The 13,914-nt window shown below is 35.6% G+C and overlaps 1 protein-coding gene and 1 long non-coding RNA gene across 4 annotated transcripts; one reads left to right on the top strand and one right to left on the bottom strand.

Annotated features, from left to right (window-relative positions):
- The first annotated feature begins 1,059 nt into the window (after window positions 1-1,059).
- On the top strand, window positions 1,060-4,507 carry LOC130745524 (uncharacterized). 2 transcript variants are annotated; one of them, XM_057597825.1, is made up of 4 exons: window positions 1,060-1,206; window positions 1,734-1,869; window positions 2,283-2,420; window positions 3,816-4,507. In XM_057597825.1, exons 2-4 carry the CDS (start codon window positions 1,741-1,743, stop codon window positions 3,999-4,001), a joined length of 453 nt encoding a protein of 150 aa, XP_057453808.1. In that variant the 5' UTR covers window positions 1,060-1,206; window positions 1,734-1,740; the 3' UTR covers window positions 4,002-4,507. The 2 variants fall into 2 exon arrangements, with proteins under 2 accessions (XP_057453808.1, XP_057453809.1); XM_057597826.1 differs by having other exon boundaries at window positions 1,063-1,206; window positions 1,741-1,869.
- Window positions 4,508-10,028: 5,521 nt separating this feature from the next.
- Window positions 10,029-12,348, bottom strand: LOC130745525 (uncharacterized). Of its 2 annotated transcripts, XR_009021806.1 has the most exons (6): window positions 12,199-12,348; window positions 11,776-12,101; window positions 11,624-11,689; window positions 11,414-11,526; window positions 11,188-11,308; window positions 10,029-10,927 (listed from the first exon to the last, which is right to left on the bottom strand). It is a non-coding gene; the product is annotated as an uncharacterized LOC130745525 (long non-coding RNA). The 2 variants fall into 2 exon arrangements; XR_009021805.1 differs by having other exon boundaries at window positions 11,624-12,101.
- Window positions 12,349-13,914: the final 1,566 nt, after the last annotated feature.

Here is a 13,914-nt window from a genome sequence, read left to right on the forward strand (position 1 = left end):
AAATGACAACTAAGCTACAATGTGAGTGCTGGAAATATGAGAGCAATCCATGTTGTGAGTGCTCGAAATATGAGAGCAAAAATAGTTCAGCTAGGGAGCAAAAACTATGGTCTATACCTTTTGGAACTTTTAAGTTCCGAAGAACTTTGGAACTTCAAGTTTCGAAGGCAGGAAAATCCTCAAATCGGCACCCCACGATCCCCAAATCCTCTACCCAAAATTTTCCAATTTCAAACCCTAATTTACCAAATTCACATGCCTAATTCACTGTTTAACACCCTAACTTAACGCCTATAGCAACAACAACATGGAATTTAAGAGGAAAGTAAACGAAAACGTACTTCTAGGGTTGAATATTGAGGTTTTAATTGACTAAGATGATGAAAAACAAGGCTTTGAGGTCGCACCAAGAAGAATAACAGCAAGAGGTTTGGGGCTTTGCTTCAGAACTTCAAGATAAAAGAGGTGAAATGAAAGAGAAAGGTTTGAGTCCCCATGTTCTATTTAATACTTATATGCTTCAGAACTTTAACTTCCGAAACTCTTCGGAACTTCATTTTCCGAAGTTAAACGCGCAGGGACATTTCCGTATTTCCCCACTTTAAAGTGGAGTGACAAATCTAATAGATGGGGTTCCAAATCAAATCCGCTTATGACAATATGGACATCCTCATGCTTACTATTTTCTGTATTAAATCACCTCAAAATTTATCAATGTGGCTCCGCCTAGTTTGGTAGTTCCTTTCCCAGGGACTCCTTAGCGCTTTAGTTTTCTCTGTTTCTTTTTCCCATGTACCAAAAGAAGAACATAATTTTTTTTTGACGGTAAGAACATAATTATTAATTGCACATAAGTAGGGTAAAAGTTTGTGTACCTCTTTTCAAAAAAAAGTTTGTGTACCTTGGACTTTTGGTTATCTGTTTTTGCGCTGTTTGGGCTGGGCTGTAACATAATTTTTCACCATAAATTTGAGAGGCTATTTTTTGGTACAATGGAAAAAAAGCCTTTCTTTTTACGAAAGAAAGTTGCAATAGAAAAGAAAAAAAAAATAGCTTAAACCCTTAAACCTTTCATCTGTATCGGAGAAGACGAGGTAGAGGTAAAATCAGAGTGTTACCTACGACAAGTCGAAAGCTATCTAAGCGAGTTTGGTAGCACACATTTGCAACAGACCCACACCCAGTTCGCTTAGCACACATTTGAAGGTGCGTAGAATCATGTTTTCATTCTTTGATTTTTGTTGTTCTCCTGAAAAATAGGGTTCTTGTTTTTGTTGCAAACTTGAAACTTGTCCTTTTATCTGAGGTGAGAATAAGATTTCTAATTTTCCTGATTCTTGGTTTTTAATGGGAATTCTTTTCAATTTTGTTTTTCTTCATAAATGAAGAATTTGTCTTGTGTTGATTTGTTCACATTGTCAAAAGATTGGGTCATTATGATTGTCTAGCATTTGCCTCAACTTATTGATTTACTTTACCTAAGCTTGTTGGTTTATCTTAGTTGAGAATATGATTTCTAATTTGCCTGATTGTTGGTTTTCCTATTATTATTACGGAAAAATGTTTTCAAATCCCAATATCAACTGGGTTTACTTTATCTAAGCTTTTTGCTTATAATAAAATCACCTGGATATCATAAAACCCTATAGCATACTGTCCTTTTAAGAACCAAATCAAACCATGTATCTGGGTTTTGAAGACCCCATTGTTAACAGTGAGTGTCACTGTGTCAGGATTCAGATGGATCACTTTGCAGCAGCTGAAGAGCAAATTGCTTCACAGAAGCTGAGGCAGAAACTCGACGAAGTCAATGTAGCTGCTCAAGCTAATCTTGCCCCTATTCAGGACCATGTCAATTATACTCTTCAGGTTCTTTCTGGTCCCTTTCTGTTGTATGCAATTTATTTTTTATTCCATAATTTTATCTTCCCGTGGAAGTATGGATGGTTCTGTGGCTTGATGACTAGAGACTATATAGAAAATTGCATTCCATTTGGCTAGCTAATTTATTGTCCTGCTTGTTTTAGTTCAAATTATGGTACTCATGATATTCTGTGTTTCTTAAAAGTCATAAATGCAGCATATAACATGACATGGCTTTTGTATTTACTGGTATTAAATGTTTTGAATTTCTGTACCTTAAGTCCTTTATTATCTTTTCGAACAAATGTTTCTAATGTAGATTAATCTAACTTTTGCATACAATGGGAAGAAGGGTAATTTCTTTTCTTGAAAAATCAGATTTTGCTTATCGTGTTGATTGTTTGATTGAATAATTGCAGAAAGCCTATTTTAAATGTGCGTATGAGTGCTTTGATAGACGCAGAAGGCAGGAGGAGATAACCAATTGTGTTGAAAATTGCAGCGTTCCTCTTGCTAACGTGCAACAGACTTTTGATCATGAGATGGCAAGTTTTCAGGTAAGCTATACCCTGGAATTCAGTGGTCATATTCTGTCTGTCTCTCTCTCTGCCGCAATTTATTATCTGTAAACTTGATCGATGGTTGACTGACTGGCATTATACAATTCTATATTGTTCCCTTTAGTTTCTGCATAGATTGGGCAGTAAGTCTATTGTCTCCCTTGTGCTGCCTCTCTTGTGCTCTCTAACTCGTACACACTTTTATTTTCTCTACAACAACATCCAATGCCTTTTCTCATCATGTTTGGTCAATACATGGATCGAAGAATGCCATAATGTTCTAACAGTGCTATCCTCTATGATTTAACTAACCATGATTTCAGTTGTATAGAATAGCGTTTTAGATTTTTTTTTTCCCGATTCTCGTTTAGTTATCTACAGAGTTACCCTCAACCAGTTTTCTACTCCCGCTCCCCTTTGTTTGTTGTCATTGTTAGTCACTTATTTGTTTGTCGTATAGATAAACTATCTGGCTCTTCTATTATGTTAAAAGGATTTTGAATTTCTAGAGATCTATCGCACATTCATCCCAATTGCATTATGGTCAGCACTTATGAAGCCACTTGTATGTGTAGGGTGGTGCTTGTTACAGGGAATATCTTATTCCCAATTAAAATCTTTGGAATTTCATTCTCTGGAATGGGATTTGTAGGAAAAATTATGAAATATGTTTCGTTATTACTCAACTTTCCTTGGAAATCATGTATGTATAAATGAACCATTGAAGTAAAGAAGACATGAAATGTTGTGTAAATGACTTGTCAATTATCAATGCTCACTATAGTCTATATGTTCTTACATTGTTAGTCTGTAGTTTCTTGTGGAGTAGGCTGTTGGTTTTTGTGGAGAAAATTGGGATTGTCATAAGTCCTAGCTCATCAGAAGTTCAGGAACGTTTTTGAGTTTGACAATAGGGTTTAAACTTGAAAGGGTTTGGAATAACAAATTAGATCTAGACTGTGTTGGACTGACAATTTTGTGCTATCTTTGTTATTTTTGTGGTGCATTGAATTGGAAAGAAATGCTAATCTTTTTCAAGGTCTTTGATGTCTTTAGAAATGTTGTAGGAAAGAATCTGGTGTTTGGCTTCCCTTTGGTGCTCAGCTAATGATCTTGTTAAAAATAATCTTGTTAAGGGTTGCAATTTTAGATTTGCGTGTGGATTGGCCGGCCATTATGCTTTCTTAATCTTTTAGTTTTATTTCTTTGCTTTCACTGTGATATTTTTTATTTAGTTTTCTAATGGGTGATACTTCATCATCCTTTCTTTGTATCTCTCTTCTTTCTTAACGAAATCGGTTTTTCTAAAAAATCATCCAAGATTTCAGTAGCTTGTTGAATAGTGTTTAGTACCTTCCTATTTGGTCTAATAGTGTTTTCAACACTGTGCAGGAGAAGTTGAATAGATCTCTGATGGTCTGTCAAGACAAGTTTGAGGCAGCTAAGCTCCAGCAGAAAGCTGGTGCTACCACTGATATGATTTCCTGTGCTGACCAAGCAATTCAAGACAGCATTAAGATGCTGCCAATTCTTACCAACAGGTTGAAATCATCCTTTGGCATTAGGGAAGACATTTAACTTCTGTTGCAAATGAAAATTGGTGCAAGACTCTGTAACTCCATGGAGTACAGAAGATAACACCATTCCTATAGAGTGCTATTGCATCTTGATTCATCAACAAATTGAATCAATAAAGATGGATAAGACGGGTATTTCGAAACTGAAAATGCATTCATTAGGTTTTCTTTCAGTACTTTTCAAACATAGCTTTCTTTCAAGATTTTGATTATTCAGACATATAGCAAACTACCCATGTAATAGAGCGTTCTGTTCTTTTCGCATAATGCAAGTCCAGGACTTAGACTTATCATAGGCGCAGCCTTGAATGGTGATTCTTATCTTGTCTGTATTTTAAATTGGTGGAGTGTGGAATGCTGCCTTACAAGCAGGTTATTAGTGTGGTTTTGGTTTTAATATGGAAGAGTTTCAGTCAACGATAGATGTTGTAAGAGAAAATTCATGAAATATTTGATTGAAGTATTTTTTCTTGTTTTTTCAATTACAAAAATGTCATTTTATAGATATTTTCTTTCCTGTTTTTAAGGATTTATATAAGAACTACCAACATCATTCATCTATACCCCAATTTTTTCCAACCTTTTACCATCTTCATTTTAATTACTTCTCTCGTCATTTTTAATCGGTTAATGTTTCATTCACAAACTATATCAAAATACACCAAGTAATAGATAAGAAGAAAAAAAGATATAATTTTTTATGTGATAAGAAAAGTAGAGAGATAGGATGAAAAAGCAAGTGGAATTGAGATGGAACTGAAAATTGAATAATAGTTAATGAGAAATGTTAGCAACACTCCCTTCTTCTATACTATCTTTCTAACACTTTCTTTAGTTGGTTGAATTCCATGTAGTTTCCATTAAATTATATGGGTCTCATTCTGAATGTGGTGAGACTTATATAAATTAAGGAGAGCTCAATTTACTTCAGGAGTAAGTTAAAAAACTTACTCCAAATTTTAACCTTTGCTTGTATTATAAATTTACGGCTGAGATTGGTATTTAAAATTTTTCACGTGACCTCTCCCTCTAATGATAAAAAAACACATATGTAAATTAATCTCCTTCTCTTACTGTGTATGTTCATCGAGTACTCAAGGATGATACCAAATTACCTTTCAAAAAAAAAAAGGATGATACCAAATTACCAATCGCTCACACATTTCATCAAGTATCTGATCTTCTATTTGTGAAAAAAGGGAAATTGGCACCGGCAGATCATCTGCAATTGGAATTCTACGAGTTAGGATGCATTCTTTTAGGTATTGAATTTGTTAGAATTTCCCCTTTGTTTAGTCATGTCCTTGTAAACCAAGATTCAAGCAAATACTGCAGTAATCAAAAGCCATGTCCCCTCAGTCCTTTGACTTATTATGAAATTGTGGGAAGCACGTAAAGCAGGCGTAGACAAATTCCTCAAATTGGTACCATGCAAGTAAAGCTACAGCAAGAATAATTGAAAAGGTGAAAAGACAAAATAAAATATGTAAGTAAACAATAATGTCATCTTAAGGTTCTATATACTTGCACTTCCATTTTACATTTTATCTTTCACATTCCCAATTTTCCGGATAGTTAAAAATATAAGTCTCTAAATCTTCGGTCAAGCAGATCAAGTTATCAACACATCTTATGCTCATGTTTCCCAGTGTCACCTCTCATCCAATATACATATATGATCTATGTATCAAAATGAAATAGTTATATTGAACAAACATTTCCTAGGATATTGAACAAACATTTCCTAGGAACACTGGGCCTAGGAAATGTTGATCGACTGATGATAGTTGACAGAGCTAATTACTCCAAGAATAAAGAGACGTATGAAGAAGAAACATAGCCAACGAAATAGATATGCTCATCTTTGTACCTAAGGTCGAGTTAGAAAACTACAGGTCGGAGCAGGGGCGTATCCAGGATTTTCTTGTTGGGGAGCGAAATATAAGACTAAAAATATCTTCATTGTATATTATATAAACTTTAAATTATAAAATATTATTCAAATATAACTCTTCATTGTTTTATAGTACTAAATTTACCTATTATTGTATCAATATAAATTTTTTCAGCAATTTCTCTCTCGATCTATATAACTAATAAATTTCTGAGAATATCATCTTCAATTTTGTTGCAAATCCGAAGTCTTATCAACTTTCATTGCACAAAAAGATTGCTCTCTAGATGCTGTTGAAAGAGAGAATGTCAAAACAAGACGCAACAATCTAACAACAAGTGGAAATATTGTTGTTTTTCCAGTTTCAACTAACTTCTGGTAAAACTCGGATAAAATGGAAATATTTCCTAAACTAGGATCTCGATAAACATCTGAATGATAATGTCTTAGTTGGAACGACAAATTTCTCTTTTCTAGCTCGGAAAAATCATCTGCATAAAACTTTTCAACAAGCTTACAAATTTTCTCATTGCCAAATGATTTAAATTTTTTCTTAAGATCTAAAGCTGAACTAAGTATGAGAAGTTCCACAACCTCTACATTAAATCTTCTATTTAATTCATATAGTTGCAAATCAATTGCAGAATAAAATACATATATCATATAATGATATTCCATATATTTCCATCTTGTTTTTATGAAGATCATTACCCATAAAATAAGGGGCTTTCATGTCAGGAACTTCAACTTGATGAGTATCACAAAATGTTATAACATCTTCTATATAAAAATAGCTATAGTCGATGAACATTTCAAAATTCTTTGGGGGGGGGGGGCGATGACCCCTGTCTGCCCCCACCTAGATACGCCCCTGGGTCGGAGGAGATTGAGATGATGGAACTCTACTAAGGGTATACTGGTCACTGATGATAGCAAATCAAAGTCATACCGTTCTATTAATTGCATGTTTGGTTCAAATGTGGGTATTAAAAGATTTTAATAAAATATGTAAATCGGATTAGGAAACGGTTCATGCAACCGAAAAACATTATGAAAGAGATGGATTTCGGGCCACAGCTAAAGAGGTAAACCAAGTAGCCCAAGAGGCCAGCTCAAAACTACTTGTACCTGACTACATGCCCCCCGAGGCCACAAAACAAGTCGAGGAAGAAAGGCGCAAAAGTACGAATGAAAAGAAGCGACTAGAGGTGTCTCACCCGTTTTCAAAGCGACCAGTCTCCAAAGCCAAGGGGACACTCTGAAGAGTTCATAGTAGTTTGCAGAGATTGATAGTACGTATACATCGAAGAGGAGAACCAAGAGTCTCAAGTACAAGGTCTGGATTGCTTCTACGATGTTTCTCCCCTAAGGTATACCGATTGATAGTACGTATACCGATTGCTTCTGAGGAGTTCATAGTAGTTTGCAGAGATTGATAGTACGTATACCGATTGTTGCAGGCTTCAAAAACCGTTTCAATTTTTGCTTCGGCCATGTTGGCTAAAATTCGAGTCAAAGCACTCGAAGTTATTTCACGTAGCTCTCTGGGAGTGCAACCCATTGGCCATGGTCCTCTTTTGTAGGGAGACAAGATTTCTATTTGAATCCTCTGAATGATTCTAGTCGAACGGAACACCCCTGATCCTTCTATAGTTATGCATTTCCATCTTATTCATATGGGGAAATCTGCTGCAAACTCTTGTCGAAATTAGCCCGGTTCACATATATAGTGAACTAGAGATTTGTAAAAGCTTTGTTGCCCATGCACCATTTCCCAGATTTTCTTCTCCTTGTCCCACATGCAGAGACACTGATGCATGGTAGAAGGTACAAATCCTACTCCATGGAGTGACTCTCTTCTCAACAACATGTTGTAGCTGGCCTTCGAGTCAATCACGATAAACATCATGTTGCGATACTTAGTTCCAATATACAGATCAAGGAAAAGAATCCCCTTAGCATCTTAAGTCTTGCCCCCATAGTCTGTTAGGGAAACATTGTGGCTCATCATATCTTTCTCTGTTTTCCCGAGATTCTCCAGCATTCGGCTTGGCATTAGATTGATGGTAGTACCATTATCAATCAACACTTTGGTGATATTCGTGCCATCTACTGTTGCTCGAACGTAAAAGGGTTTCATATGGCTCAACATCTCCTTGAAGGGTTTCTTGAACAAATCATTCTTGCTGACTTTGTCGCTTTCATCATACAGAGGGTACCAAAAAACCATGTTGACTATATCAGAGAAGTAGTCCTCCTCGTCACTTTCTTCGGACGAGTCTTTAGAAAATTTGGCCAGTAAGATCGATACCACTCCACAGAGTATGTCGAGCTTATCACCTTTGAATCTAGTACCAAAGTTTTTGGTGACATGATCTTCCTGTGGAATAATCAAGTGTTTGGGGATGTGGGCCATTGTAAGAGGAAATTGATGAGGCGCTTGGAGGTCATAAATAATAGGTTAAGGGTGCATCTCATTCCTTATCTAGAAAAGCTTCAGAAAATGCTTTGGAAGAATTTCAACTTATCCTTGTCCAAGAGGAGATGATTTGGATATAGAAAACTCGTGTTACTTGGCTGAAGCATGGAGACATAAACACTAGATATTTCCATACAGCTACTATGATTCACAAAAAGAGGGGAAAAATGAGGCCTTATTTGGAGAAAATGGTGCTTTGATCACAACACCAGAAGAGCTTAAGAAGATGACAATCATGAACTTGTCAAAAATCTTAATTCTTACTCAAGTATTAATATATGTTATCATGTGAGAGGCCAATTTCCTAGGCTAAGTGAAGATGATATGCAGAATATTCAACGGAGCTTCTCTGGCGAGGAAATTAAGGATGATGTGTTTAGTATGAGCGCGATTGAAGCCCCATGGCTAGATGGGCTGAACCCTCTCTTCTTCCAATCTTAATGGGGTAAAAGTCTGTTTTTTTTTTTGAAATGAAGTCCGTTGTTGATCTTATTCAAAGTTGTTATTTTGATCCGTCAAGGTTAAAAGAGATTAGTGAAACCTCGATTGTCTTAATTCCTAAGTTGGTATAGATTGCAAGACTGATTTAATAAGAGTTTCTCACTGCGGCATAGATAACAAATTTTTCTTCCAATAAGCTAAACGGCGCATTACCTTGTCGACGAAATTTTGTTGAAATGCCCTATGCATGCATTTCAGGGAAAAACTTGCTGCCTACACCTTACAAAAAAGCCAAGCCAACAAATTGGTAGTAATTGTAAATGAAATTAATGTTACTAAAATATCACCGAAGTTTAAACCTTGGTTAGACAATTTTCATGCTTAGTATTTAGGTTTTAATTTCATTTCAATTTTTAAAATATAAATTTTATTTCTTCAATTTTGAATTTTTTAAAATAAAATAATAATCACATATAAAGTGTTTGAGAAAAAGAGTTACTTCTTTTAAAGGATTCTCTAGTTATTCAGTTCAGATGTTATTAATTTTTTGATGCACCAAAAAAGAGTGTTTGAGAAAAGTTATTGGGTCAAGTATGCACAACATCCCTGCGGAAGAGATAAAGAGACTTTTTTTTTTGAAATCAAATAAAGAGACTACTTAGTAGTGAATCTCAAATTGTGACCGAATATTAGACGGTTTAAAAATAATATTTTTTCCTGTTTCTTATATCATCCAAATAACTTAGTGTTAATTATTTTTCATTTGATTATAAAGATCCAAGCAATAAAATTAGCTCTTTTTCGATATTCTATTTTATTCCATTCATTATCATCCAAATAAACCTTAAGAATTAAGTGTCTCACGAATACTATATATGTCAAAGATTTTTTATAATCTAAGGCCCTAATCTTAAATATATAAAGATAAGATAAAAGCTGTTTTTAAAATTTAAATTCAAAAAATAGAAACTAAAAACGAAATCAAGTTAGCAAAATGGCCAACTACATTTAACTAGTTTCAAAAAAAAATGAAAAAGTAGAGTTCCGTCTGTCATAACTCATATATAGGATATCGATAATGAATAAATATATTGATTTGCAAGAGAGAGAAAAAGGATTAACTAACTAAGTGAAACTAATAAAATCTTGAACTGACTTAATGTTGATTTGGAAAAGATATTTTTTAGATACGTTTCTAAATTAAAACATAAATATAAATACAACAGGTTTCTCTTCCTCTATTCAGGAGAAAATAAAATACAATTGGTGGAGAAGAAATAAAGAAAATATGATGATGATGAGTGTGCCTGTGTGGACGAAGTTAAGAACATTGGGGAATGGTTCCTCTGCAACTGTTTACCTTGCACTTGTCATTCCGTCACAGGGAAAAAGAAAGGTTGTAGCTGTGAAGAGTTCAAGGCCATTCTTGAGTGATCCATTGCAAAGAGAAGAAAGAATCATGAAATCATTCACTGGTTGTGAAGAGATCATTCAATGCTATTTTGGCCAACCCACTTTGGAGAAAGGTCATTTGACCTACAACCTCTTCATGGAGTTTACACCTTACGGTTCTCTTGGAGATTTAATCAGGAAGAGGCCAATCTTTGAATACGAAGCAAGAGTCTACACCCGCATGCTTCTCAAAGGACTTTCTCGCATTCATCGCGTTGGTGTTGTTCATTGCGATCTCAAACCAGACAACATCCTTATCTTTCCTTCATCTAAGGGTGATATTGTGAAATATCAAGTGAAGATTGCGGATTTTGGATTGTCCAAGACTAGAGAAGAGGTAGTCAATGCTGAATGTTGGAACCTAAAGTTCAGAGGGACACCACTTTACATGTCGCCGGAATCGGTTATGGGTCAGATTGAATCACCTCTAGATATCTGGTCCCTCGGGTGCATTGTAATCGAGATGATAACTGGGATACCGGCATGGAAGAATATACAAACTAGTGAGGAGGTGATGTTAAAGCTTGCATTCGTTAAAGAACAACGAATGATACCAAATGGAGTAAGCTCTGATTGTAGAGACTTCTTGAGCAAGTGCTTTGTGATTGATCCTAACCAGAGATGGACAGCTGACATGCTTCTCAATCATCCTTTTTCCTGCCTATGATATATTATGATCAAAGATTTCATTTTAGTTTATCTTTTGTATATAGGGGCTATGATTGTCTATCACCTAAGACATAACATTCTTCTATGAAGAAATATTGCAATATTTTGTTATTTGGAATCAATATAATATGCTTGGTTGTTACAATAGAACTCTTAATTATTCAGTATTCACACGGAAACATGCTATCACTTTAATTACCTATTTCTAGAGGCAATGATTGTATATCACATAAGACAACAAAAAACACTCACCTTTGTTATAGTTAAAACAGCTTCAGCCCAGCTTGTCTTGAAGGGTTTGAGTGGTTGGTTAAGTTTGAAAATACAAATGAAGTCAACACCACAGATATCTAGGATTTTGGTGACTAAGCCACTGCAGATTTAGGGAAAAAAAATCTGTTAACCTTGTGCTTTTAATAATTTGAAAGCAAAGCATATGTACAATTTTATCTACTAGTGAGAATGTGAGATAATTTACCTTGAGAGCATCTGCATAACTGTCAGTGTATTTATTAGCAATATCATAGGACGAATCAAACCCGAGACCTAAGGAACTTGTAAACATGTCCAAGCTTGCTTCCGTTCCAGTGACTGCATTACATTGAAACATGGAGTTCAAACTAATTATAGGGACATCTGATTCCAGTAGAAATTCAAATATGTCAAGAAATTCAAACAATAAACTCACCTGTTGTTCTCAAATTTGGAGCTTGGTTCCTTGATCATAGACTTGACCTCAGACTCAGAGGCTACACTGCCACAAACAAACAGCAGCAATAACATTAACATACCTTTTCAGATGACCATCAGTCACAAATAATATATTAAAAATCAATATACAGCGTGATAGCTCTGCATTGACAAGTTGGCAATGTTTTCCTCTTTAGCAGTTATAACATGCCATTTCAGTTAGCTTCAGAATCATTGTTTCAACAGAAGCAGCAGCTGCATCTGCAGATGACTTATAAGTCGCTTCTAGTGTGCGTATAGCAACAAGAGTGTCCATGTTTACATAATCAAAATCCCCATTGTGATGAAGATATTAATATCATGAAATTAAAGCAGTCAGCCACAAAATATGCAATTCCATTCACTAGTATTGGTTCTCAACCAGCTTCGCCGAGGAAGCATGTTGCTCCTTGATCGATCGATTACATTCAAAATCCCTAGAAATTTGTAAGCAAAGAAGGAAAGGAAGATTATCGTTTCGGGAATTGGAGATGGAAAATCGAAGAAGAAATGAAAAGAGAGAGAAAGACGAACCTTGACAATGGCAAAGGAAGGTGCGGCGCTCCCTGAGATGCGGTCGGGGTCGCGCGCGGCGGAAGGGCTCGGTGAAGACTGAAGACGAAGCAGCTCAAGGTGCATGCGCTCTCCGTGTGCGGTGACAACGAGTATAGAGAGGGAAAGAGAAAAGGGACGAGTATAGAGAGGAAAAAAAGGGAAGGAAAAAAAAAATCATCCCAAAAAAAAATAAATGTTTTTCCCTTTTAATTAACTTCATTAAAAAAACTTCATTAAAATTCTTTAAAAAAATAATACTTCATTAAAATTCTTTAAAATCATAAAACTTCATTAAATTATTTATGATGATACAATGTTTTTTTTTTAAGATAACTTCATTGAAGGAGCTGTCCAATTGATAAAATCACTTTATTCTTAAGTGGTACAATTAGCGTTGGTCAAATACTAATTTTGACTCTTTAACATTGGCTCTATTCAAAAATGAACAAAAGCAAATGAAGTTAGAATGGATGTTCCTTACAATTGTTCATTGTGACACTGCAGAACCATGGCAATTAGGATTTCAAGACCCAACAACACTTATGATGCATGGAACACAATGCAAAGTGTAAAAAAAAAAACACTCACTTAATTATAGTGTCGACTTGATGGAAACCACAATGTTAGCTTACTAAATAATTAGTGTCGATTTTGCAGATGATAAAATCATCGGCCAACTTAGCGTTCACCACTGACAATTAGCGGCGATTTGCGTCGATGATACATTTACAATTGAACTTGGTGTTAGTTGTGACCAACACTAATGTCAATTGTCCCCCGAAGGTTAGCACCGACCAAGCTGACGCCAATCTTCATTGATTTCTCCACCCCATCTTCCTTATAAGCCATTTCTCTCCCTCACACTCACTATCTCCTTCTGTTGCCCACTCCTTCCTCCTCTTCTATTCTCATCCTCACTATTGGCCTCTCCCTCTTCCCTTCGACGCCCACTTGATTTGTCCCCATCCCTCCTTTGCTACCCTTACCCTCACCCTCTCTCGGCCTCCCCCCTCCATTTGGTGATGTCACATGATCCTCCCACATCACTTCTCCTCCACCACTGTCACGCTCACCGTATCCTTTGGCCACCAGATCTTCCTCCCTCACCTTATCGATCCCATTAACGGGTCGTTGCACTAATGTCACGTCGTTGTGCAACGTCCCATTATTGTGCCACCACTATCGTGTGATGCCCCATTGACGTCTCACTACTTTTGCTCCATTGTCGTGACGACACCGCATCCACTATCTTCCACTAGATTTGTCAAGTCGTGAGCTACAAGAGAGCAAGGCATCCTACCAATAGCATGGAATTACATAAGTATGAGATTTTATAGTATAATGCCAAATAAAGAAAAAAAATAGTAATTTAAGAATATATATATATACCCGAGGGTTAGGTCAAGTGGTAAGACTTATAATTTAATGGAATATATTCCATTAATTTTTTTATTCTATTTTATTTCATTATAATCCAAACAAATTCTTACGAATTAAGTGTCTCGCGAATACTAATTAAAAAGGTTATACAAAAATTTCAATAAAAGTATGAAAATTGAAATATTAATATAATGATGAACTTAGACCATCCACAATGGGTAAACAAAAAATGTTTTGTTTACCTCTTTTCTATCCCATTTTTTCTCTTCCCAACACTCCACATCATCTTCTCTCTCCAATTCAACAAACTCTCAA

This window comes from Lotus japonicus, chromosome 3 (assembly GCF_012489685.1).
Source record: "Lotus japonicus ecotype B-129 chromosome 3, LjGifu_v1.2".
NCBI classification, from domain to species: Eukaryota; Viridiplantae; Streptophyta; class Magnoliopsida; order Fabales; family Fabaceae; genus Lotus; species Lotus japonicus.